Below are 26,760 nucleotides of genomic sequence, written 5' to 3'. Positions count from 1 at the left end.
AAGACCTTTTTGTGCGTAGATTTCTTGCATCGACCAATCGCTAATGAGCTTGCTGTACAGAGACCTACCTGCGTACTCGCAAGGAGACCAAGTTTGACCGCTACGATTTTGACTCGTTGTCGAATAAGTTCCTGTCTAAGCTAGTCATTCGTGCCAACTAAGCGAGGTGACGATGATCACACCATTCGTCTTGGTACGCCGCAATGGCGTTCCGTTGGCGCACGACTTTTCCTTTGTCTTTGTCCCGTTTTACACATTTGAATCTGGCAACACTCTGCTTCGCCTACGGCATAACCAGCGACGGCGTTTTTTGACCAAATTCCACCTGAGCGATAAAAAGTCATGCATATATTTCCCCATTCTTGGCGGCAATTATCATTGCAACATTCTCTCTTGCCTCCTTTTTTTTCTTGCATCTTCGCTTCACGGCTGGTCACCGTATCATGACACGACGTTACCTGATTCATGGTGCAATGTGTTACGACCTTGTAACGAATTTCTTGCACGATTGTATGAATTTTATTTTTACCCTTTGAAATCTTTGGGCAGCGATGGTGGAAGTCGAGAAAGACTGTTATTGCCTTTTGTTTCTTTTTATCTTGTTTTGGATGTTATTGAGTGCATTGGCGCAGTACTGGAGAATCATATTTCTCCAGTGTCATGTCGAGATGATGTTTGGATAAACCATGAAACGACGATGTGTTGGATTATGGGAACGACAAGATGAGCATAAATCTACGATTAGAAGATAGCGCATGGAATGGGCGTCCTGAACTATGAAATAGGGCACGAGAGCATTATGTTGAGCGATTTTGGGAGGCTTGGATGACGGCACAAGCAGCCATGTCAGTCCATACTGCATTGCACTTAGTTTAGTATACCAGGATAATGTCATGAAAGCGTATTCTGCGAAATATTATGTTTTACGTGGAATCGCATGTCCGCACTTGGATTTAGTGAAAATAAGGTTGCTAGTGATGACATAGAGCAAAGAGTAGTGAGGAGACAGGTTGTCCGTTGACGCATTTCCGGCATAGTCTGAAGAAAGTGAAGACCTCGTAATGGACTTCCACAGGCTATATCATGCAATGGGTATTTCACTTCAATCGATGGCATTACTTCACATTGTGCAGGCTATTTTTGGTTCCGAAGACAAGGGAGATTTGTCTTTGTCGATAAGCCCAGCGGCTGTCCCACTTGGGCTCTTGAGAAGCCCCTCCCCCACACGGCGCGGTGGCAAGAAGATCAGCTGCGACCGCTTGGCTTGCCTAAACATGCAAAATGCAAGGTACCAACGCCAGTACACAGCCAGATGAGAGATTCTGGCGAATTGATATCGCAAATATCGTAAGTCCACCAGATCTGACAAATACGGTCAGAGATGTTGTGTGACGAGTATGCGAGACACTTTGTTGTTTGGTCGGGCAAGGCGAAGTCAAGGAATACCCCCCTGCGAGAATGACGTCGTCAGCGACAGAGCGAAAACCAGCTGGGTCGCAAGCCATCATTGGAACCCTGCAATGATTGAGACATGGACACCTCAATCAGCCCCGCAGCTGACTTGGCGTGAGGGAGCATCGCTTTGGTTCGGCGACAGTTGTGTTTCATGACATCTATGCGCGGGAAGACAAAGCATAGTTGGATTGTGATGCCAACGACGGAAGTGGACGAGATTGTTTGCTTCTTTGCCCTGAGGTTTAGGTTGGTTGAACACTTGACGTTGGGAGACGTTGAATTGCTGAGTCATCTGAGGCCACGAGGCCAGATAGCGCGTTGCGAGAGCCACATGACTCCCAACCCCGGACCCGCCATGTTCAGCCTCTTTCCAGAGATAAGGAAGGCAGACAAAGAGCGCTTTGGTTTGGGAGAGAAACGAGTCAGCCGTGCGAGAGCCAGGATCGTGAAAATGAAATTTTTGGAACTGAAGGCAGCGATAAATTTCTGTCGAGTGCTGCGGTCCGTAACTTCGCCCGACAGGGTCGAGGTGGTGGAAATTTCTTTCTGCTTTCCTTTGTTTTCCGATGACTGCATCCGGGTCATCGACATCAAGGTCGACACGGTCGGACCCACCGAGAGGGACATTCAGTTGGGAGTGAACTAGGCCAGTTGTCTCTGGTACGGACCAGTTCCCCAGATAGCTGCGTGCACGCGAAAATTGCAGAAACTTCGAACACTGCGCCCATTTGTGTGTCAAGGTAGTTTGCCTCTGGGTGTGGCTGCGTTCTTGGAACACTCATCAGTCGTACAGGGCAGGTGTTTCTGGAGCCTTCCGGGACGGATTGGCAGAAGTGAACTATTGGCTGCGACGGCTGATGAATCATGCGCCATTGCGAATGTGTACATGTACATGGTACCTCGACTTGGCCTGCCTGGCCGCGTTTGTCACGGCGTAATCGCAGCCACTTGGTTGTCACTGCGCCCCGCTCGCGGTCCAACTTGCCCGCCTTTCGCCATTCCGTCTCGCCTCGCCTCCTCTCTCCGTTTGCCATCCCGAACCCGGCCCCTACTTAAACTCCTCCCTCCTTCTGCCTTCTGCGTCCTTTTTCTTTCTTCGTCATACCTCATCTTCATCTTGTCACCCCCCTCCGCCGCATAACTTTACCTATCGTCGCTTTTGTCGACTGCCTCTTATCTAACAAACCGACAACACTCAGACACAGCGATACCCAGACAGTCGCAACCATGCAAATCTTCGTCAAAACCCTCACCGGCAAGACCATCACTCTTGAGGTCGAGTCATCTGACACCATCGACAATGTCAAGTCGAAGATTCAGGATAAGGAGGGCATTCCCCCTGACCAGCAGCGATTGATTTTCGCTGGAAAGCAGCTGGAGGACGGTCGCACTCTCTCTGATTACAACATCCAGAAAGAGTCCACTCTCCATCTCGTCCTCCGCCTTCGTGGTGGCATGCAAATCTGTAAGTATTTCGACTCGCAGTAGCGATGGACATGGTTTCAAGAAATAACAGCTACTGACACGTGTATGCAGTCGTCAAGACCCTCACCGGAAAGACCATCACCCTCGAGGTGGAGTCTTCTGATACCATCGACAATGTCAAGTCGAAGATTCAGGACAAGGAGGGCATTCCTCCTGACCAGCAGCGCCTGATTTTCGCTGGTAAGCAGCTTGAAGATGGCCGCACCCTGTCCGACTACAACATTCAAAAGGAGTCCACTCTCCACCTTGTCCTTCGTCTTCGTGGTGGTATGCAGATCTTCGTCAAGACCTTGACTGGTAAGACGATCACATTGGAGGTCGAGTCATCAGATACGATCGACAATGTCAAGTCAAAGATCCAGGATAAGGAAGGCATCCCCCCCGATCAGCAGCGTCTTATCTTCGCCGGTAAGCAGCTTGAGGATGGCCGAACCTTGTCCGACTACAATATCCAGAAAGAGTCCACCCTGCACTTGGTTCTGCGACTTCGTGGTGGTATGCAAATCTTTGTGAAGACCCTGACTGGTAAGACTATTACCTTGGAGGTGGAATCCAGCGACACCATCGACAACGTCAAGTCCAAGATTCAGGATAAGGAAGGTATTCCTCCTGATCAGCAGCGTCTTATCTTTGCTGGCAAGCAGCTGGAAGACGGTCGCACCCTTAGCGACTATAACATCCAGAAGGAGAGCACTCTGCATCTCGTCCTGCGTCTCCGTGGCGGCCAGTAAAGATTTCATGACAGATGTTTTGATTAGGTTTCATGGGTAGCTTCTGGACGGAAGCGGGAAAGGCGTTTGTGGTTTTATGGCACTGGCAATCGGGCTCATGTGCCCTTATACCTTAGCTAGGCATTTAGTCAAATGCGTGCGCCGCATGGGCCACGCTCAATATGACTCCTTTGGCATTCAGTCACACTAATTACTACACTCTCTGCTCGTGAATCATGTTTCAGATCGCAAATTTTAATCGTAGACGGAATATGCTTTGATGCACTGCTGACACTAGCTCGATAACATTAGAAAGCTCCGTCTGGTGTGGTACTTTGAAAACCAGCCTGAGTTGACGTATTGGTGGGGCTTCTCGCCCACAGGCAAAGCTTCAAGCATCCTAAGCTCACTTCTGATTTCCACCTTTCGCCATCATTCATTTCAACCTCGCCGTAGCCACCGGTCATGCATCTATCACTTTTCACAACTGTGCTATGAGTCCCAGGCAAACGCCGCCGAGAGCATATGGGCTATTGGTACCGGTCCTGCCACCCTGACACGCGGCCGGGTGAGGTCGCCACCTACCATCTACTCAACTAACTGCGTCGTCCAACTCGAGGTCCCCTGTACTTCAACCTCTATCCCACACGCCGGACAGTATCGTTGGCCATGCCTTCATACTTCTATCACCTGAAATTTGAGCTATACCCTACACCCGAACCAACAGTCGCAAACAGCAAACAAGGTGAAGGAAACAGCGTTTGGGTGCCAACCCCAAATACCAGTATCTTCGACGATTTGCCGTCGCACCCTCACGTACCTCGACCCGCGCACGAAGAGACATCCTCATACCAGTCGCATAGCTTTTCTGCAGGCGCACCGTCCTCTTTATCAGCCTCGAGTTCTCCGGATAGCGCTCCCGACGGCGTGATAGACTGTGGTACGCCCCGTGCCCCCGTTCGTGGCTCGGACAGACGTCTTGAGATCTTTTCGGAGAGACAGTGGCTCGAGAGGGCCAACAGCTACCCTCCACCTCCGTCCAGCGCTGCCTTGCGGCCCCAAACTGCTGTTAACGACTGGCGCTTTGGCCGCGTGAATATCGAAACCATCGACCCAGCTGCCGCGGGAATGGCAGGAGAACCAAGTCCTGCTGGCCCTTCAGCGGCGCCAACCCTAGGCCCCTCATACGGCGGAGAAGGAACGGCCACCAAGGCCAGTTTTATACCATGCGAGACGAAAAACACGGAAGTCGGATGGGGCGTCGTCCATTTTTATCGAGAGGGCGAGGAGTCAACAGCCGCTGGGAGTTCTCAACAGGAGGATGAGCAAGAAGCGGCGTCTTCCCTGGAAGATTGCACTACGCTGTGTATACCAGCTGTGCCGGTGTACATGTCGCCCAGCGACTTATTGGGCTTCGTTGGAGAACGGTGGCTTGAAGATATTAGCCATTGCAGAATGGTCATGACGTCGAGAATGAACAGATATTTAGTGCTGCTGAAGTTCCGAGACAGCAGGTTTGCAAAGAAGTGGAAACGGGAGTTTGACGGCAAGGTGTTTAACTCGATGGAGGTATGTCGATCCATATCTTGACACATTTGTCGTCCACCTTGTTTTGAGAGGTAGTAATGGTCCATGCTAACGTTGATGATAGCCACAACCATGCCACGTTGTGTTTGTCAAGTCAATAACATTTGAAACACCAACTTTACCACAAAGAGTGGATTACTCCAAAGCCTCATCTTCCTCGACTGCGGTATCTACGACCCTGAAGCCGTTTCCGCCTCCGACACCGAATTTGATCGAACTGCCAACTTGCCCTGTCTGTTTGGAGAGAATGGATGAGACGAGCGGGCTGCTCACAATTCCTTGCTCGCACATATTTCACTGTAACTGTCTGCAAAGTTGGAAAGGTTCAGGCTGTCCTGTATGCCGGTTCACGAATGCCTCAGAATCGGAAGGCTTGCCGAACGATCCAAACAACCCTTATTCACAGCCATTCGGATCGTCCATATCGAATCTGTGTACAATTTGTGACTGCACGGATGACCTGTGGATCTGTCTAATATGTGGCTACGTGGGATGCGGGCGGTATAAAGGAGGACACGCCAAGGACCACTGGAAGGAGACTGCGCATAGCTTTGCTCTGGAACTAGAAACGCAGCATGTGTGGGATTATGCTGGTGACCTGTGGGTTCATCGATTGATCCGTGACAAGGGCGATGGTAAAGTCGTTGAACTACCCGGCAGGAATAACCAGAGTGGGCAGTCCCATGATGAAGACGTTGTGCCTAGAGCAAAACTCGACAACATCGGTCACGAATACACGCAACTGATCACAAGCCAGCTCGAATCCCAAAGGGCCTACTACGAAGAAATTCTTAGCAAAGCTGCGAGCAAAGCCTCGAAGGCGTCGGTTGCCGCTGAAGCCATGGCTGCGCAGTCTGCCAAAGCCACAGAGAAACTCAACGATCTCGAAGCGAAATTCAAAGCCCTAACGACGGATACTATTCCTCAGCTGGAGAGGGATCTGGAGCGTGAAAAGAATAAAGGCTCTAAAAGCGAAGTACTGGCGCGGAATATGAGTAAATCCCTACAGGAAGAGAAGCGTGTGAATGAAGGGCTCATGAAGAGAATTGAGCACCTGGGTGGTGATAACGAGGCGGTAAGGAAACAGTTGGTGGAACTGAAAGGCGAGGTGGATGAGCTGAAAGAAATGAATAGAGATTTGAGCATGTTTATTTCGGGACAGGAGAAGTTGAAAGAGTTGGAGAATGAAGGGAAGATTGAGGAGGGTGAGCTCGAAGGCGGGAGTGCGAGCGTGCCAGAGAAGAAGGGAAGGAGGAGGAAGCGGTGATTTTGATGGGTGAAGATGCAGCCAGCGGTGTTGTATTATCCGGTCAAGTGTTTGATCATATTAGACGTTTAGAGTAAATATCACGATATCAATCCGGGCAAAAGGCAGAGTGGGCATATAAGTGAGTTTTTGGTCAGTCCCTTGTCACCATGTGTACCATTTCATTTCCTCCGTCCCCCTGCGAAAGACCGCATTTTCAAGACTGAAAGCTTGTTGACCAAAAGAAAGCCCGAAGACCTCGAAAGTACTAATTAAGGGGTGTGTATCCGACTGTTGCATCTGATTCTTGCAAGTTGCATGGGCGTGGTGATATCCTCAGCAACGCAGCGGGAGTTGGATTCATGCACGGTCAATATATATTTAAAATGCAATAACATGAAATATAATTCAAGAAATAAAATCGAATATTCAACCAATATTTGTCTGCTTTGATTTAATCGGCCCTGCCAAGTTGTATTTACTCCGGGTTGTGTTCTATCACGCTGCATGAATGATGCTCGCATGACGGACGCCACCTGATAACACCACTCACGGCATCGATGTCAGATCGCATGGTTGAGAAGAAGCTCTCAATTGGATAGCTGGGTTGCATGTAGCCAAGAGTGCAGTACTCGACATGCTTGATACGACATCTAGACGCAGATACAAATGCAAGCCATCTAAGTTTTTGTTGTTGTGAACACAATCGTCCAATCACTTTGCTTGGAGACGGTTGGGGACGAGTGAGGGGTTCGTTCAGCAAAACAAGAGGAGAGTCCTCAACAACGACGCAAATCACACTCTGGGGAAGTTTGATGTGCAGACACCTGTTCATGCGCCTGATGGGCCTTCTCGCAATGCATGTCATATTTTTGTAGAATGTCTTGGCTAGCGTGGATTAGAATCTCTTCTTTTCTTTTTCTTCTCTTGGGACTTTCAGATTTTGACATGTGCTGACTTGACTCTGGGAGCATGTGCTTGTGCCGTGCCGTGCCGCCGTCATCACAGGCTGCCGAACGACCGAGCCGTTTCTTACAGGGGCCGATTTCGTCGCTGAAGAAAATTTAGAATAGAGCACAGGATTTGAGCCAAGTTTGGGCAATGCGATGGAGCTCGGCGCCTAGGTTCGGCGGGCCCGCTAACTAGCCTGAGGTCAACGGAGGCTCCGCTCGGTGTGAGGAACAGGGGGTGGTGAGGCGGGATAACGGAGTTGCAGATGGAATTGGTGAATTTGCTGAGAGATTGAAAGTTTGACCGTGTATTTTGAGACCTGGGATCGTGGAGTGTAAACCCGTTGGCGGGCGCAGTTTAATCTCGGTGGAGAAGATGAATCTCATCTTGTGCTCGCTTGATGCCGCTGTGTTGCTGACATCCACATCTTCATACCCACTCGTGAGAGATATCTCCTTTGCTCCGGCACCGTGAAGACGAGGCCCGAGGCTGGAACTGCTGGGGGCATGTTGATAATGGCGTTGAAGCTGGATATGGAATGCATTGATGTGTTGGCTTCGTGGATGGCGTTATCGAGGTTATTCACTGATGACATTTGGTTCGTGTCCCCACTGCAGGACATCTGGATCATCAAAATGCTGCAGATTGCTCCAGTCTTGTGCGCGGCGGCATGGTGGTAGCCGTGATTGCAACTGGGGGAGCTCCGTAGAGATCTTTGTTTCTTTGATGCTCGGGTGGATGTCTGCTTTGTTGGATCTTTATTTGGTTGGCATGCGAACGTTACGAACGAGACGTTGACTGGACGTCCTGATGTGCTTTGATCTGTGACTTGATACTGCCAGCAACTTCAATGTTGGAGTTTGTCTCCTTTGGGCAGGCGTGGTCTAGACGTCTTAGCAGCCAGTAGCGTCTCTCCCACTAAACTCATCCACTGGAGGTCGTGTCTTGGTGCCACTTAGTGCCGCATTCCCTGTCTGGAAAGTGCCTCTGTTCGCTGCCCCATGCCGCCACGGACCAGACCCCAACCCCTCAAAAGTGGCTGATTTGGTCGCCCCATGTCCAGTCTGGCCAAGTCCAGGTCCAGGTCCAGGTCTGATTTGATCCCCTCACCGTCGCGCTTGAGCTTCAGTCCTCGTCTGCGGGTGTCGCCACGGACCTCTTGATGTCGGGGCTTTTTATATACAACGACACACCTCCACCCAATCTCTGCACCGGCCAGCTCCTCCACATCGAGTCTGCTCTACCTTCTTTCCCCGTCCGACAGCTTTTCCACCTCCTGCCGTGCTTCAATAGGCCGCAGTCTGGGTCTGTTGCGTTGTGATCGTCATCGACGTCGTGGTGACTGGCACCGCGAGAAGGTCTGCATGAAGCTTGGTCGCGAGCTCGCGCTGTAGCTTCGAGCCATGGCGCCAACCACAGAAAAGGATGACCAAAGGTCGAGGGATGAGGCTACGCCGGCAAAGGAGCTCTACCCCATGGTGAATTGGAAGTATGATGTGTTCTTGCATATGATGGGCAACTTGGTCGACTTGTTCTTCCGCGAAGTCGTGCCCCGAGGGTCGTGGAGAGTTCCTCAGTCTGGGCCGGTGCTATTTGTCGCGGCACCACATGCGAACCAGGTCAGTAAACACCCTTTTTGTATTTCCATCGTCGTGACTGTCAATTCGCGAGACTGGCAAGCAAGTCGTATTCCCTCGCGTTTGAACAGGCAGAAGCTGATGTATAGGTGCTATCCTGCAGTTCGTCGACGGACTAGTTCTCCTACGAACGCTCAGGCAAGAAGCTGGACGCCGAGTCTCCCTGCTCATCGCCCAAAAGTCGGTTCACGGGTTCATCGGCTGGGCTTCTCGACAGGCTGGCGCTGTACCAGTCGGCCGCGCGCAAGATGCTACAAAGGCGGCACCGGGAACCATCTACCTCCCCGATCCTATCAACGACCCAACCCTTCTCCGCGGTGTTGGCACAAACTTTGGCACCGGCGAAGGCCAGACCCAGGGCATGATCTTTCTGCCACCGGGAAAGAATACTGCGTCAGTGAGCAGTGATATCGCCCAGATTGTTGGCCCCGAAGAACTTCGCCTCAAGAGACCGTTCAAGGGCAAGCTGGCCATGCAGCAGCTGACTGGTCGCGACGACATTGACAAAGACGGCAAATTTACAAACAAGGACCTAAAGGGCCCGGCGCCGGGATACGAAGGCACCAAGTTCAAGGCGGCACCAAACATTGACCAGACAAAGGTTTACGAAGCTGTCTTTTCCCGACTAAGACATGGTGGTTGTGTAGGCATCTTCCCTGAGGGAGGTAGCCACGACCGCACAGAGCTGCTCCCACTCAAGGCTGGTGTTGCTATTATGGCTCTAGGAACGCTGGCAGAGGCGCCTAACTGCGGGCTCAAGATTGTCCCCGTTGGCATGAATTACTTTCATGCCCACAAATTCCGAAGCCGTGCGGTTGTCGAATTCGGCACTCCATTCGAGATCCCTTCACATTTGGTGGAGCTGTACCGTAATAACCAGCGAAGAGAAGCTATTGGCCAAGTTATCGATACAGTCTACCAGGCTCTCAGTGCGGTCACGGTGTCTGCACCAGACTATGACACCCTCATGGTCATCCAAGCAGCCCGAAGACTGTACAACCCCACGGGTAAGAAGCTGCCCCTACCTGTCGTCGTCGAGCTCAACCGACGACTTGCTATGGGATATGATCGATACAAGAGCGACGAGCGTATCACATCTTTATCGGCTTCCGTCAAAAACTACAACTCGCAGCTTCGCTATCTCAACCTCAAAGATCACCAGGTCCAATATGCCAAGATGTCCATCCTTAAAGTCCTCTTTCTTCTGGTGTACAGATCGATCAAGCTCTTGATCCTATTCTTCTGTACCGTCCCAGGCTTACTCTTATTCGCCCCCGTCTTCGTAGCGACCAAGATCATCAGTATTCAAAAGGCCAACACGGCTCTGGCGGGCTCGACTGTCAAGGTTCGAGGTCGCGACGTCATGGCCACGTGGAAGATTCTCGTGGCCATGGGTTTGGCGCCCACCCTCTATCACTTTTACTCCATCATCATTGTGTTCAAGGTGTGGCAGGATAGATTATGGGGTTACGTTCCCATGTGGGTGCCTCTGTGGTTGGCATACATTGGAATCTGGCCAGCCATGATTGGCCTGACATTTGCTGCTTTGCGGTTCGGCGAAGTTGGAATGGACATTTTCAAGTCACTGCGGCCGTTGGTCCTGTGCCTAGTGCCCAGCTCCGACTTTAACATTCATACCCTGCGACTTCGACGTGCGGAGCTGAGCTCCCAAGTTACGGATCTGATCAACACCCTTGGGCCGGAAATGTTCCCCGACTTTGACAAGACTCGCCTGGTGCCGGACGTGTCCAAGCTGGAGAGCGGTGGTGCCACCCCGGAGCGGGCACACAAGCGCAAGGACAGCGATCAGTCGAGCACTGGACCAGAGGGCGAAACGCCTCCTCGGATGCTTTCCCGCCGCAGCACGACCCAGTCCAGCCGCGCACTTCCACGGAACGACTCCTTCAGCAACATTGGTGCCGTGGGCATCTTTTCTACTCGACCCCCGTCTCGGTCTAGAAGCAGATCGCGGTCTAGCAGTGCTGGTGGCGGATTTGGCTCGGGCGGCTTCCCTATCAGCGGCTTCACAACGCTGGATTCAGCCGAGGGATTCAGTGAAGCGACGAGGAAGATTCGACAGGCAATGAAGGATCGCAGAAAGAAGTCTGACAGGCTGCAAGTACAGGCAGATGACGATGATGAGGACAGTGAAGACGAAGGATACGATGAGGCGAGAAAGAAGAACCTTTAAATGAAGATGAGCGCGAGCCGACAAGATGATTTCTGTTTTCCTACCCTTGTCTAAAAGTGTGGCTTGAATTGGGCGAGTATGTGTTTTGATACATTGAGTGACTGGTTATATGCGGTGTATCTTGGGGTTCATTTTCGCAATTTGATGTCATGAAATCTATATCTGGGCGGTATGGATGACGATGTTACATGTTGTCGTTTAATATCTCATTGCGGGAGGTATGTAGGGTTGTATTTCTCATGACTGATGATAAGAGTTTCTCTCCTAGTTGCACCGCCAGTGGTAGTGTTCGTCGTATGGGGAGTGTGCGTGCCTCCGTTCAATTCATGCCCTACCCTGTCTAGACCGTCAATAAACAGAAGACAGAAAGAGATTAGCGATATTAATGACCCTTGTCGAATAGAACGGCACTTGTAGTAGATGACGACGCCTGGGTATGATATTATGCAAGATTAGAGGCTCACGGGCTTAACGCCGAATCGCCGCGTGTTGAGAACCTCGAAGGAGGTCGACAGGCACCAACAGGGTCACAGGGCTGACGCTGGTCCAGCCAATGGAGCTTGCAGGGTGTGGCGCTGACGAAGTGTTACTCTGAGCTGACTGTCGGTCTTTTTGTATCACCGGACTGGACTGGGGAAACTCCACAGCGTTGGTTGAGATTGATCTGGCCGTGGGAGGACGTGCTCGGTATTTTGGGTTTGGATTGTGCGAACTGTGTAGGGAGTGGGTGAAGATGATGCTGGACGACTGTTTATCAGCTAGCTATTCTTTAAAATAAAACGAGATGTAAAAACAAAAGTAGAAAATAAATAAATGAATGAATAAATGAAGCAAATACACAAGCAGGCAGCGCCAAATGTCACTAGATCTGATAAAAATGGTGTGTCGCACTAAAACCCGCTGACATTGCCCTCGGAGTTACGCGGCGTAACTGCCAAGTTCACCAACTTCAACGGGCCGTCGGGGAGGGGAAAAGTCAGATTAGCAGGAGAAACACGCGGAAAGTTGCGTGTCAGGGGCATACAACCATCTGATATAGGCATTTGCAGCAAAAACATAAATACAACCAAAATCTTTGTCGCAAACTTGCTTCCTTTCCACTCCTTTCCACGATTCTTGTCCGAGCGAAAGTGTCAGACTTGGTGTGTATGCTCCTTCCCGGAGAAGAGGTGATGTGATTATCGGATCTGATAACGGAATTACTACCCTCACCGCGCGCTTGGCACTGCAGTTGGTAAGCGGCTCAAAAGCCCCCCCACTATCCCACTCTGTCCGACTACGAAAAACCCAAGAAACCAGCCGGTCAACCTCGTTCCCATTGGAACAGAATTCGCCACATTCTGAAGCGCTGCGCAAAAAGATTCCCACTTGACAGATCGTCCATCAAAAACTGACCCTGGTGCCTGGAGAATACTGTCGACCTTCCGGCAACGTCAACCGCGGGCCCAATTTTAAAGGAACCTTTTTTTCTGCTTCCTTGACTTCGGCGCCCCAGCAAAACCGACACGGCCCCATCTATTCGGACATACGTCTACGGGTCCCCGTACTATATCAACCACTCCCCATCTTCTCCCCCCCCCTCCTTTCTTTTTCACAATGGCACCTGCCGCTACGACCCAATCCCTCCCCCGTATGCCCGTCAAGCAGAAGATGGCTGTCTCTCTCAAGTCGCTCATGTCGTCTGTCCTGGGAGGTGGGAAGGCTGCTACCCCGGCGTATAATGAACTGTTTGACAAGACGGACCCGGAGAAGGATGGCGAGGAGTGTCTGCACGACTGTGATAGCTGTACGGTCAGATATCCGAGGGGATTCAAGATCGAGGAGGATGATGTCCTGTATGGGCATGTCAAGGGGTGGAGTACGCATGTTGTGGTGGGTACGGGGAAGTCAGACTGGGTGAGGGATGTGGGGGATGAGAAGGGCAGTGTTATGGAGGCTATTAGTAAATCGGATGGACCGAATAACGGGGTGAGTATTGTTGTTTTGTTGTCATCTCTGGATTTTATGATTATGTGGTATATCAGCATCATGATCTCATGGTGTTGATGAACTGCCTTGGATGGTGTCGTCACGTCAAAGCAAACTCTCAAGAAAACGCTGCTAACACATCGTCAGAGACTCATGCTTTCAGCATCAAATATGCCCACACCACATGACACAAACGACTACTCGGAGCCTACAACGCTTCTCCTCCTCCCGGCCTTTACTCTTGTGGAAAACGTACACCCAACAAACGTCGACACCCTCATCAGCGAAGTCATCAACAAGGCACCCACTACCAACTCACCACTAGCATCCTATTCTTTCCCCGCGTCACTACCCAGTCCCAAGGCGGATGTCCCCGTCCTTGGCACAAAAACCTGTCCTCACAACGCCGTGATCCTCATGTGCAGTCACAGAACACGAGATGCACGCTGCGGCCAGAGTGCCCCCCTATTACGGAAGGAGTTTGAACGACACCTGCGGCCCTTGGGCTTGTATCGTGATCTTCATGACGAGAGACCCGGTGGCGTTGGCATCTACTTTATCAACCATGTCGGTGGACACAAGTACTCTGCTAATGTCATGATTTACCGGAGACCAAATGCCTTTGGGCAAGATGAGGTGGATGAGACGGCGGGAGAAGAGGCAGAAAAGAATGGCGCCTCTAATGGGACGACCAACGGTCATACTAAGTCGGATGTTGGTGCTGCGCAGGGCATCTGGCTGGCGAGAGTGAAGCCGGAGGACTGCGAGAATCTGATTAGGTATACTGTCCTCAAGGGCAAGTTGGTCAAGCCGGAGAGTCAATTACGTGGTGGGTTTGACAGAATGAAGGGATTGACGAGTTGGTGATGAAAACTTGACGGGATGCGATGGCATGGGAAGTTTCAGTATGACTCGGGATTAGTGGTTGGGTAAACGGGGTTTCATTATAGATACCAAAACAGCGATACATAGAGCAACATTTTCTTTGCATAATATTTCTCAATCAGTGGACGGCATGATTTTCGTGTAACTTCTAGGGGTGCTTTGACGCTTCGTGGTTCGTGGCGATGTGGACTGCAAGGCGACAAACACATTATGGCCATAATTTATTGAGCAGAAACTTATGCAAACCCAGCCCGTTGCAATGACTCGCAGAACTGCCTCGAGGCTGTAATTACTTACTCACTGCCCCGTTTCGGGACAGACCCTTGGTAGGGCTCATGGTTTGTGAACAGGTGAAGCAGTTGTGGTTTCTGATGGCCGCAAGGACCAGTTTTGTTTGAAACTGGGCTGAATTAGATGCAGTGGGGCCATGGTAGGCGATTTACGGTGCTATTTAGCCTCTGAGGGAATTGTGCCCCATGAGTGCGTGAGTATTCTTCTGTTTCATAAGTTAAAAATGTCAAGATTCAAGAATGCATGGGCTGATCGATGAGAACCAATCGGGAGCGTACCAAGTGTGGCTGAATGCACAGCGGCATCGAAGCTTGGCATTATGGCGACTCGCTTTCAGCCAAACTCTTACTCTTTTTATGGATGGTTTGATATGCTTTCTTAGTTTAAAGTTGTGTTGAAAACCAGGAACGAGGTCGGTTCTCATGCAGCCTGTTTGTAGTTTGTTAGCCTTTCTTGTGCCATGTCGAATAGTCTCCGAGCTTTGGAACTGGTTCGGCGACCCTAATGGCCGTCAAGTTGCATGAGATGTAAGATCTAAGGTGTGCAATTCCTTTCTCGTCCGTTAACATGTTCTTGTTGCCCCCAAGAAAGCCAGTTTAGAGACTGACATAGGTCAAAACACCAGCATTGGTGTTGCCACGACCGGCTCAACTATATCCGTGTTTCGTGCCATTTCAAGGCAAACTATTATTTAGTGTGCCTTGAATCATTTATTTACATATCTGCCGACAAGTCGTGTGGCTGTCGGACCAACAATGGCGAGTCTTTTTGAGGCTTGCGCCTTGCGTCACGACTCGACAACATGGCGGAGGAGAAATGCTACGGACAGATATGTTTCACACAGATTCAGTGATGGATCCAAGTCCAGGATTATGCCTACGGATCGATGGGCTGATTTACGGCAGATCTCACATTGATGTACTGTAAGCTACATGTCGCCGTGGAGGCTGTATTGTTTGCAATAGATGTCAGGCGTGGCTGACGAGTAACCATGATATTTCGTAGAGATGATATTCGCGCTGTATATCGTTAGAAACAAGTTTCTGTTTCGAGATGCATAAATCCTTCTAGTAGTTCTTCTACCAACATAGCCTGTCACAGGGATAAGACGTCTCAGAGCGGTGGGCTTTGGTTGTACAACACCATGATGCGTCCAACGATGGCAAAAACTGCGCACCATGTCGAGTCGCGATTAACCGCCGTCGTTAGACTACGATTCGACAAAGGACGGTAGTTGTTGGCTCTGGAGTGAAATATAAACTTGGTTGCTCGACTGCTCAGTTTTGGAGTTTCTCATCTCAACTCACCACGACTTACACTTCAATACCTGAGACACAGTCTGTGACTGAGTCTTTATATATTATTTCTTATTCTATTTCCTCATTCAAACTATACATCCATCTTATCAGGCTTGGCTACAGGAGAGCCGACAGCTGTCTAATCTCTTCATTCAAACACCATCTACAGTGCAGGTCACTCTTTGAACCAAGACTTCAAACTAGTAATTGCACCATGAAGGTCTCCAATATCGTCACTTATAGTGTCGTTCTCTTGGCACAGCTGGCCGATTCCATCCCAGCTGATGTCCTAGACGAGAGAAAGTTAGGCACAGGTACGTTGGCTTGAGAATTCCAAACTCAGCAATGCGCGCTGGGACAAAAGTAATAAACTCTGACATTTTAACTTACAGGAGATGCACTGGAAGCCCGAGGCGGAAATAACGCTGCCAACCAGAACGGGAACCAAGTCAACAACGGCGCACAAACCGGCAACAACGGCAACAACGGTGTCAAGGCCAACGGTGCTAAAGCCGCAAAGAAACGCGCTGGTGGTAAAAATGGCAAAGCTGCCAGCAAAGCCAGGAACAGGAATAACGCAAGCCAATCTTGCCAGGGTGGTGCAGCTGCAAATCGAGTAACGAACAACGCAACCGGTAAAAGAGGCAGGAGACGAGGCAAGAAGAGGGGAAAGGGTCGTAGAACACGAGCACGGGGGAAGGGAAGGCGTCGTAACAGAAAGAACAGGAAGTCCAGAAGGAACGGGAAGAACAGAAAGAACAGAAAGAACAGGAACAGGGGCCGGGACCTTGAAAGTGATGCTGGCATCACGATACGTGAGGACATTGGCAACAGCCCAAGCCGCAGGAGTCTTGTTGATACCCCTGGAGACTTTTTGGAGCGTCGGGAGAGAAGCGTTGGTTATGATTTTGATCTTGTTGCGAGATTCCTGGAGGAGCGTGGCGATGATTACGTTGTTGTGCGGAGGGATACCGGCGAGGTTCTTTCGGCAAGATCTGATGACGAGATTGCAGGCAGTGCTCTGGAAGAGCGTGATGAAGGGGACGATGGTCCATCTGCGGCTGGTAATGTCTTCGAGGCTAGGGATGTTGATGACTCTGGCGATCTTGAAGCTCGAGATGAAGATGCTGCTGCTTTTGCTGCGGCCGATGCGGCAGAGCAGAAGGAAGATGCGGCATTGGAAGCGGCCCAAGCTGCAGGAGGCTTGAGAAAAAGACGTGTGGATGATGTGATGAACCTGGAGGCTTACAAACGAGAGAATGAAGGTTCTGATGACGACTCTCTTGTTAGCCGCGTGGTAACAAATGTTGGTCAGGTGGGAAACGAACATGGACAAGTGGCAGGTAAGGAACAGTAACCCAAACAGTTCAACGAGTATATGCTAACTTAATTCAACTCAGCTCGTCAAGAGATTGCCTTCTAAACAATCTGAACTCGGAAACCTTTGTTCTCGGCTGGTAGTTTGTTCAGGAACTGGTTGCACTGAACTACGTGGTTGGACCTTGCCGCCTGTCTACTCAAAGGGATTTGGAGATCAGCGGTTGAAGTGTACTGCCCCTAGGTTAGAGGCAGCACCGCCTAGTTCTGTTGGTTTGATATTTAGCATACCTAGCATCTCCTCCTGTAGTTGTTCCGTGGTAGCTCACGCTCATTATTCAGAGGGAAGACCTTATGTAGCAGCAAAGAAACAAAGTTGAAATTGAAAAGGCCTTGGTGTACATGAACAGACTGACTAAAGTCCATCCTTTGAGCGTTCCATTCACAGCAGCCTTCGCTATCAAAGTTCAAGCATGAAGCAATACATGGCACAACACAGGTCTCAAAGTAACAAAACGTCATTTTAATACTAACAAAATTAGGGATAGTCAACAACAAGAAATTCCATATCTATACAAAACCCTCAACCAAAATCACGACTCCTCCTCATCAAAAATTTTATCTCTTGATTCTTCAAGAGTACTCATTGTTGCTCACGGGAGACCGACATGCCACGCAAGAGCAACGTAGTATCCGCGAATTGCTCATTAAATTCCTGGCCCTCAAACTCCGTCGACGGCAGGACTGTACCATCAACGGCGTCTCCCATCGTAGTTGAATCCTGCAACAGCTGAGCGAATGACGTCGGACCATTATCTGACCACAAGTAGTCTTGCTGTTGCGCCTGGTCGTAGTCCTGCTGCGTGAAGAAAGTCGCATCCGTCATCGTATTCTCCAGTCCGGAGAACTGGTTATTCGCCAACTGCGGCATCGTATTCTGAGGTACAGCGAACTGATTCTCTGTAGGTTGTAGCATCGTAATCCCCAGCTCAGCAAAGTGCTTCTTTGTAGATTCCTTCATTTGATTCTGCGGCACAGCAAGCTGCTTCTGCGTAAATTCTAGCATCTCAAGAAGCCTGTCCAACATGCTTGCGTAATACTTCATGGTGACGTCGTCGTCGCAATTTGCCAAGCTGGATTGGCATAGTCTGATCTTGGAAGACAGTTCGATGAGGGATTGGGAGAGTATATCATTAAGACATCTGACTATTTCGAACCTGCTGTTGCCGAGGCCCATGATCGCAGCATGAAGCGCCACGCCGTCCTTTGTTTCTCTTGTTTGCTCGGTTTTGTGGTCAGGGATGGCTTCGTCCGGCAAAGTTTCAGTGTCTGGATCCCAAATTGGGATATTGGAAGGCTCAGAAGCGTCGGTCATGGGGGTGCTCAGATCTTCGGATTCACTTGACATCGAAAAGTGAATAGAGGAGCTCAAATCTCCAGAATCACCTGGCCGCGACAGGCGAGTATCTAGTGGGTTCACAGTCATGGCCTCCATTGTATGAAAATTACCACGAAATGATTCAACGTTTAAAAGTTCGAGAGAAGTTTGGTAGAGTATGCGACACTGTTGTCTTAGAGGAGAGGTGGCGGGAATGGGATACAGCTGTCGTCATGAGATTGAGGGCATCTTTATATATGCGATTTGTCGCGATGGGAGGTATAACTCATAGGATTCGTGTGCGAGGCCTGGCTGCCGAACAGAACAATGTGGTGTTTCACAATGGGTTTGCAGACTGGTGAATCACGCATTTGTACGGTGTACATAGTGGACAGATACAGAACTCATCTTGGCATGTGTTGGAATTTCGTCTCTACTTTATATTGAGAGCCTATCAATAGTATGGCGAACACATGGATGAGAGTACGAACAAAAGGGCCGCAGACTATGAACAAGACATCAACTCGGTTCAATAATGAATGTATTAGGTGAGGGGTATCTATCTGGTGCTATTCTCAACGAATTCGTCAGATCTATGCGGAAAATGAATAAACGAATCCCTCCGTCTTGTCCGAACCAGCCACAAAATGGAACCATCTCAAGTTGTTCTCTAGCCTCGTGGACTGAACAAGTGCTCTGAATTTGAAAGCATCCGCCCTGTACAACTACAGTAGTGGTATCCAGTGCCCTTCGTGGCAAAACCAGCCCCCTTGTTCAAGATGTCCCTTGCTACTCATGCTCACATATCATGTTCATGATGGTGCTACTGTTACAGCCACCCGCCGTGTTGCAAGACCTCCCTCAACTCCCATATCACATTCTCCTCCTTCCAAAAGCAAGCCCAAAGTCTATGACGAACCTGCATGACAAACTCCCAAAACTTCGAAAAATCAAGTTAAACTCGATCGAAACTGGACAGGCTTGTTAGCTGTTTGACACCATGTTCACCAGAGCAACCCAACGAACCTACACAAACATGTAGTGTACGCTCCAACAAAAGACTCAGCGAGGCTTCGACTTGGACTTGGAAGTTGCAGAAGCACCTGAAGGTTTAGAAAGATACGGATTCGGCTCCAGACCGTCAAGGTACGCAAAGGGATCATCCGACTGAGTTGTCTCTGGGGTGTCCGGCTCCGGGAACGACTTCGACCCGCTCGAGGATGGCATTGTTCAGGGTTGATGAGACGCCAGTGAAGTGATGTGTTGAGATGGAGAAGTTTCTGAAAATTGTTTGCTCAGTTACGTTTGTGCTGGAGAAAGTTGGATCCCTGGCGGGTTTGTCTCGTCCTAATATAGACCAAAGTGACAGTTGGTCATGGGTTCATCCTTTGGTGAACAACAAAGGCATATATTCCATCCTGTACTACCTGATCGATTCATCAGTTCTGCAAAGACGGTTCAAAATTTCTTCTTTGAAGGAGAGGAGTGTGTTTTCGGACAGTCATTCTCCAAACTCACCTGTCCTGCGCTCTTTGTTTTGTGGTTCAACAAACTTTCTCTTGGTCGATTGTCGATCAAAGACTGCACTTGTAACAGACAACTCAGGGAAGTGGCGCATACTGTTGAAAAGAAACAAAGTTCAAGGACCGTGCGCAGAGTGAAGAGTAAGTAAGTGTTTGTTGCACCTTGCTATTCAGTCTATGTAGCCCAATTATGCCCAATGCTGTTGGGACACCCTATACACAGTAGAGTAAATTTTAACCCAAAGTCCATATTCTACAATCCAATCAAAAAGTTGTATGCTCAAATATTCCCAATAAGTAACCCAAGTATCCTTGCAAAATTCGTCGGCGCAAATGCAGTATGCTGAATTTTCGTCACATCATTACCCCAGCCTCAATACATGGCTCATATATCCAAGAAATCTTATATCCTCTCAACAGTCCTCGATGTAAATCCTAAATCAACTTCAAATGGCATCGCTCTCGCAATATAAATGACTCGTAATTTCGTCCCCTCGCACAGGTGCCTCGACAACCGAGCACCGGGGTATATGCTCCCTTCCGCACCGGCCAGCATCTCTTGCAGCCGCCCAAGAAATGCAACAGCCAGTGTCAGTCTACTATGTCCCTCGAGTCGCTGCTACTGCTTTCGCGGGACGTTACGCTGAGATCTCTTCGGACTGTGTGGACAATCTTCCAGATACCAAACGATACGGCGGCGAGGAGCACGAAGAGGACGATGATGATGATGGCGATGACGTAGTTTTTTTGCACCATGATTGGCGTTTGGGCCCTGGCGCGAGGGCTGTAGAGTAGATTTGCAGCTTGTGATGTAGAGGAGTTGGGTTGATGATATTGCGCTGTGGTGATGGGTGTTTGGTGCGGAGACTCTGACTCTTCTTGAGGCGGGTTGAGTGCGATGGGAAACTGAAGCTATTCGCAAGTCGAGATGCGGTAAAGCAGTGTATTCGAGCGAGTTCTTGGTGCGAATCGAGCAAGTGTAGAGACTCTAGCGGATTCTAGAAACGGGGCTTGGCACGAGAACAATGGAAACAGTCAGTCGCACTGGAATGAAGCAGAGTGGAAAAAGTGAGAGGTGAATGCAGCATTGCATGCATGAATGAAGCTGATATAGCTGGTTGCCCCGCCACCGACTTTCTGGCCGTTCAAGTCAATAAATCGATGGCTGGCGCTGGATGGAGCATTTGAGCGCTCAAAGCTTTGCGCGGCCGCTGTGGTTGGACACAGCAGGCGGGAAAGCAGGGGTCCAACCCACTATTTCGGCAACATTGAAGCTCTAGCCAGCTGTGGTCCCCCCCCCAGCCTCCCGCAACAGGCTCAATTTAGGTGGGTCTGGTCTGGTCTGTTTGACATTGAATGTCTGGTTCAAATGTTCAATGAATGTCTGGCTTGCTTGTCATTTCCTCACTTGATATGAGACCTGGCACCAAACGATCGGATAGAAATTGCTTGACTTAAATAGAGTGTTGGTTTAAACAGTAGACCCCTGGCCTCTACATCTAGACCACCGATAATGCGCCACCGTGAAGCAAAAAGAAACCATAAAGGTGAGCAAAAAAGGCCCAATGTCAATTCTCTCTCTAATACAAGAGCAGTAAAAGTCCCATGCAAATGAGCAAGAATAGCGACGCATAAAATCCGTTCCCTTCATAACCTGACACCTCTCCCGCTAAATCCATGTTCCATGTTCCGTTTCCATTTGCATTTGTTCTCCGGGTTTCGGGCTTCCTGCATGGAAGCTACGCCATTCGTCACACCGAGCTCACATCTTGACATCATCCCTGATAATCTTGACGTGCCGCTCGTAAAATTGAAGCATCTGTTCAAGGTTAGTTTGCCAGCCATCCAAAGCCATACCGCCCAGCACCAAACGCCCGCACCGCACTCACCTTTTGAGGGCATTTCTTATATATCACCGGCGTCTCGTGCTTCGTCTTCTTGCCATTCTTCCAAATCAGATACACCACCAGCTTTCCACTGCCTTCGTCCTCACAAGCATCGATAGTCTCGATTTCGTCCTCCCAGGAACCCGCTGGCGGTTGCCACACCTTGGCTGCGGCAGGCGGCGCTGAATCGACAGGATGTGTGCCGTTCTTTTTTGATCGTTTTGCTGACGTGCCAGCCGAATTTGAACCTCCTCGCCCCCGCTTCTTGCCCCTCGATGCCTTTTCTGTTTGCTCGAATATGTTTTGTCGCCCACCGAACTTCTTAAAATATGCGTCCAGGATTTCCTGAGCAGATTCCCTACATGAGAGGACAGTTGATCAGCCAAAGTTGTCCACCGGTTACACAATCTAAGTGTCCCTGCTCACTCCAGATTCTCTTCGGGTTCCCAAGTTAGGTCCTTCTTGGACTCGTAGCCTTCCCACTTCACCTGAAACCGTAGGCTGCCCTGCAAACAAAATCGTCAGCAGAGTTAGCATGTGAGATCGATTCATCACTAACATCGTCATCGATCATGTGGTTTTTGATGGCTTCGACAATATACCTGGATCACCATTAGTAACTAAACCTAGTCGCAAGAGTAGCAGCAGCTAATTGCGCATACACATCTTCTTCGAGATCCTCATCGTCCTCGTCTTCGTCCTCATCGACCTCGCTGCCTCCATTGGCAGTAACGGGTTGGGGTTCGGCCTCGACTTCGTCATCGCTTGGCACACTAGGCGCATTGTCGAAAGCCGATCGCGAACTTCGTGAGGATCGCGCCGTCGGGATTTGAGGCTCGCTGTCAGAAGCCTCGCTATCGCTAAGTGCTGGGTATTTGTAAGCGCTTGCGACGGATAAATGTGCCGTGCCAGACAATAGCTGTGCCATCTTGACTCCATCGTCGAAACATGTGCGAAGTGTCGCTGCTATGGAAAGACGGCGATTGGGCGGGCCATCTCCACACACAAGGTCATTCTTCTCCAAAAGATATTACATACCTGGAGGCATTGCTTTCGAATTTCGGAAGCCTTCGAACAGGCGATTTCGTGGTAGTAAAGAGGCGAAGCTGCGCATTCGTCGCTAAATCAATCCATTCGAAAGAAGCTCGACCAACGCGCTTGCAAGGTGGAGAAACATTGGGACGCGACGAAAGCCGCAATTGGCTGACAAACCACGAACCACGTGACCCTATTCTTCAATGAAGAAGTGACAGACCAACATTGAAGTGTTTGTTCATTGATAGCAAAAGATAGGTTCAGTATGTCTTTCATTTCGGCTCTCCTGGCCTCATACGTTTCTTTCGAGAGGTATAATCACTCCGGGGAGTTTGATCTCCCGAAATTGTCTCGTGAATGCGATTTTTAAGGAGATGATCATATCTCACTTACGACTCTTGCTCACGAGCCAAGGCGAGGTCTTGGTTGCTCGACAATACAGCTTCAATGATTGGGTCTCGATGCTTTAGCATATCTGCTACGGATGCTTTTGTATCGAATTCGTTGCAATGTGCTGCCATTCGAATGGCATAGCTCGTCAAAACAGGTCAACTTGGTGGCGCTTATAGCGTCCAAGTTAGTTGCATACTAATGCAAGTTTTCGTTGCCAACTCCTGGCTTAAGTTTCGCTTTCTTCTGTCGCCCGAAACCCCGAGGCTCTGAAGGAAATTCAGGATGTCGCCTAGTGCGCTTCAACATTCACCATAGACGACGGATCGACAGGAACGCATCATCGAAGAGCCTCTGTTTGTCGATCTCGCCCAGGACCGGGGAGTATCACTTCAACACCGGACACTATAGACGTTGCTTTCAGTTAATAGCCAGGGTTGCGCCGCTAAGGGCGCAGGAAAGTACAAGTAGACGACGGCTCTCATTGACGCCAATGGCCTGTGACTCTTGACTAATTACTGACCAGCCGTTCCTGGATAATACCCCCGTCCCAGTCTCTTCGGTAGTGAAACCAGCACAGCCCGGGCATTGTTGCCTTTCTTGTCTGCTCTAGGCCTTTTGTACCTGGCGATACTCAGAGTTTGCCTCGGGATAAGATGAACATACATCATGGTGAGTGGCACAGCATCAGGGATCTCTTGCTTAAGACGGTTATAGGCGGCACATCCTTACACCAGGAATGCATTGACCAGGTTGAGCAAGTTAACGCTGCAAATATTGATGTACAGTCTGTGGTCCAATGTATTTGAACATATCCAAGTATACACTAACACAGCTCAATATGCCTCAGCACACAACGAGATATGCGATACCTTTCCCTGTTCAAATACTTCTGACCCCCCACTGTAGCTTCCTATTGTATCGGAGAGAGTCTGAGTTAGGCGCCAAGGGATGCAGGCCGTGAACGTCCCGGCGTTTGTTTCAATAATGGGGCTAGTAAGATGCACCACAAAACAGAAGCTGCAATATGTGGTTGTATTAATTCTCCTGCCCGTTTTCGACTGACTTAATGCATGGTACTAAGGAGTGCCGGTAACGCCTCGTCTTGACTAGGCTTGTTAGTACCTGGCTCGTGCAAATTCGTACTCTGACTGGAAAATCTACTTTGTCTGAACACATGTGTTGAGCAACGGGCCTAGGCTTTCATGTGTCACTGGTGGTTGCTCCTGGTAAAGCCTCGATGGCCAAGGGCATCTTGCCTCGCTTGTCGGCTAATGACTCCTTACGCAATACGAAGAATTGGCGCCGCCTTCGTTCTTGGCATCTGACGGGTTCACATATTGGCATTTCCGTTATTCCGGACGGCTTTGTGTTACACTTTCGCCGAGTGAGGTCTGGATATGCTAAGCCACGATGAACCGATACTGAAATTTCTTGCCGGGGTTTTGAAAGCCCGGCTAGGGTCATGGGCAGTGAAAGAAGTCAGACTAGGGTTTGTCTGATTGGAGCTGGTTCACTGCGTTGGAAAACTTCAACATACTCCAATGTGCCTGAACAGGGCTCTCCCATGGACATATAGCCATCTGCTAAAGCCTAGATGTCTCGACTCATTCATTTCAATATCCATGAGTACATTCATGGCATGATACTTTTACGCAGTCTGAATTGGACATGGTTCATTATCCGCATCAGACTGTGGCACTTTCACTGCAACACTTACATGGAAGACCGGGCCGAAGGTGTCAAGCCTAAATGCCACAATCCCCAACCGGGCGATCTCTCGGAGGTTTAGCAACCTATTGAATTCTATAATTGTAGTGGGGGCAATTTAAGATATACTGACAGAAGAGTTGTGGTATTTTCCAATACTATTTGAAACTTGGTGGAAGAGGGAGAAAAACTGCACTTCATCTGCCCTCGATAACCAGCACGACTGGCCTGGAAGGATTCAATCTATGGACGCCCGTAGGCCATTCACTAAGCAATCAAGCCCCTTCAGCTTCCCGTATCGGAAGGAGCATTTGATAAGAGTCTGCAAGCCTTGAGAACTGGTTGATTACCCGCTCACTGATACACAGGGATGTAGTAGCCCCTCAGAAGACTTGTCATGTAAGTGCCCTCTAAGCCAAGTAAGTGGCTTGAGTAATAATCCCACGACCCTGATAACGCTGGCCGTCAAGTTCCACCAAGCCAGCCTAGTTCTTCAAAGGTAACAACATCCAGGTCCGAAACAGCTCGCTCGTGAGTGCATGGCAATAAACTCGCAATAAACTCATTACTTGGCATTTTCTGTCTTGAATCTGCCCTATTTGTCTGGGATCGGCGCCGCGCCGTCCACGCGACGCGGTGGTCGGAAACACACACAGGCAGCTGATGCCATCAGCAGGGTTACATCTGCTTATCCCCTAGCTCATGTGCAAACGACGCGACAAATTCGTTACTGCATACGCCACGAGACCCTGAAGTTGGTTTTACAGCGTCAATATGCAGTGAAGTGACAATATCGCTGGCTTAATTAACTGGAACCAGCGAATGTGTATTCACCAACAACCATGGGAAGGTCTCAACTAAGTGCACTGAGACTTTTAAGCAGATAAAACAGACCAACTTGCCAAGGGATTATAGTACCTTTCCATCGCGCCGCGTTTGAAGAAAATGGATCGTTTAGAGATTAGGAGCCTTTCTTCTAGACTAATATCGGCTGACAATGCATTGTTACTCGGCGCCAAAGCGGGTCAGTTGCCATTTATCCGCCATGTTAGCAAGATTATTGGAAGGATTTCCTCCGAACCATATGATATCGCTAGGAGCTTACAGGTGCCCGAATGCCGTGACTAGAGTTCCAGGATTCCGCCGACTTGGTTGTTTGATAGGACCGAATGGCCACACTCAGACAGGGCGAAACGCGAGGCACGACACCGGTTCTCGAGAACAAGGAAACTACCAATACAGTCGCTAGGAAGGGTTTAAACAGCCATGTTGCTAGATTTGCCTTTATCACCGCTAGCTATCTGTCGCATGAGGTGATGTTGCATCGCAGACGAACGAGGTGCCACACCCTCGAACTTGTAGGATCTGGAGACCACGCCAAACTCGTTGTCAAGTCGTTTGACTTGGTCCACAAGTTGCGTTTGTATGTACCTGAAACTGCAAACTAGGAAACCGAAATATGAGTCCGACCAGTTACAAAACCCTGCCAGCAAATCTCTGAACTAACCATGGCAACTCGACATTGGTGAAATATCTGGTCCGGACCATCTACCAAGACGACTAGCATACTCTTACCAAAGGTTGCTGTAGTCTACCATTCAAATAGTCCCAATCCTACAGTCAAAATGTAGCTAAGCGGCACAACTAGACATTCTTACTACATAACTGCGTGCATCCCTCGAGCGAAGGAGCACCTGCTCTTCAGACCTTCCCGAGGAGGCAAAGCAATAAGCTGACTTGTTCAATTTGGGAACTTCGGATGTAATCTGACCATGCAGTGTAGTCGTCGTAGTCAGGCTGAATGTAGATTTTCGTGG

General features: G+C 49.6%; 8 protein-coding genes across 8 annotated transcripts; 5 read left to right on the top strand and 3 right to left on the bottom strand.

Moving 5' to 3' along the window:
* Positions 1-1,606: 1,606 nt before the first annotated feature.
* Positions 1,607-2,101, top strand: VFPPC_18698 (hypothetical protein; the record flags this gene model as incomplete). Its single annotated transcript, XM_022430270.1, has 1 exon — positions 1,607-2,101. The coding sequence occupies one exon, from the start codon at positions 1,607-1,609 to the stop codon at positions 2,099-2,101; it is 495 nt and encodes a 164-aa protein (XP_022285986.1).
* Positions 2,102-2,682: 581 nt separating this feature from the next.
* On the top strand, positions 2,683-3,671 carry VFPPC_01517 (ubiquitin; the record flags this gene model as incomplete). Its single annotated transcript, XM_018281334.1, has 2 exons — positions 2,683-2,920; positions 2,992-3,671. The coding sequence occupies 2 exons, from the start codon at positions 2,683-2,685 to the stop codon at positions 3,669-3,671; spliced, it is 918 nt and encodes a 305-aa protein (XP_018150001.1).
* A 5,166-nt stretch (positions 3,672-8,837) lies between these two features.
* On the top strand, positions 8,838-11,262 carry VFPPC_01514 (glycerol-3-phosphate O-acyltransferase; the record flags this gene model as incomplete). Its single annotated transcript, XM_018281332.1, has 2 exons — positions 8,838-9,053; positions 9,175-11,262. 2 exons carry the CDS (start codon positions 8,838-8,840, stop codon positions 11,260-11,262), a joined length of 2,304 nt encoding a protein of 767 aa, XP_018149999.1.
* A 1,596-nt stretch (positions 11,263-12,858) lies between these two features.
* Positions 12,859-14,097, top strand: VFPPC_01512 (sucrase/ferredoxin-like family protein; the record flags this gene model as incomplete). Its single annotated transcript, XM_018281331.1, has 2 exons — positions 12,859-13,230; positions 13,378-14,097. 2 exons carry the CDS (start codon positions 12,859-12,861, stop codon positions 14,095-14,097), a joined length of 1,092 nt encoding a protein of 363 aa, XP_018149998.1.
* Positions 14,098-15,918: 1,821 nt separating this feature from the next.
* VFPPC_01511 (hypothetical protein) lies at positions 15,919-17,127 on the top strand (the record flags this gene model as incomplete). Its single annotated transcript, XM_022428227.1, has 3 exons — positions 15,919-16,018; positions 16,097-17,047; positions 17,105-17,127. 3 exons carry the CDS (start codon positions 15,919-15,921, stop codon positions 17,125-17,127), a joined length of 1,074 nt encoding a protein of 357 aa, XP_022284745.1.
* A 537-nt stretch (positions 17,128-17,664) lies between these two features.
* On the bottom strand, positions 17,665-18,516 carry VFPPC_13103 (hypothetical protein; the record flags this gene model as incomplete). Its single annotated transcript, XM_018290880.1, has 1 exon — positions 17,665-18,516. The coding sequence occupies one exon, from the start codon at positions 18,514-18,516 to the stop codon at positions 17,665-17,667; it is 852 nt and encodes a 283-aa protein (XP_018149996.1).
* A 3,168-nt stretch (positions 18,517-21,684) lies between these two features.
* Positions 21,685-22,736, bottom strand: VFPPC_15383 (chromo domain-containing protein; the record flags this gene model as incomplete). Its single annotated transcript, XM_018293136.1, has 5 exons — positions 21,685-21,741; positions 21,812-22,166; positions 22,235-22,314; positions 22,368-22,410; positions 22,471-22,736. 5 exons carry the CDS (start codon positions 22,734-22,736, stop codon positions 21,685-21,687), a joined length of 801 nt encoding a protein of 266 aa, XP_018149995.1.
* Positions 22,737-24,436: 1,700 nt separating this feature from the next.
* On the bottom strand, positions 24,437-24,700 carry VFPPC_15382 (hypothetical protein; the record flags this gene model as incomplete). Its single annotated transcript, XM_018293135.1, has 1 exon — positions 24,437-24,700. One exon carries the CDS (start codon positions 24,698-24,700, stop codon positions 24,437-24,439), a length of 264 nt encoding a protein of 87 aa, XP_018149994.1.
* Between the last annotated feature and the right edge of the window lie 2,060 nt (positions 24,701-26,760).

Source organism: Pochonia chlamydosporia, chromosome 1 (assembly GCF_001653235.2).
Source record: "Pochonia chlamydosporia 170 chromosome 1, whole genome shotgun sequence".
NCBI lineage: Eukaryota > Fungi > Ascomycota > Sordariomycetes > Hypocreales > Clavicipitaceae > Pochonia > Pochonia chlamydosporia.
This window is presented reverse-complemented; position numbering and strand designations above follow the sequence as displayed.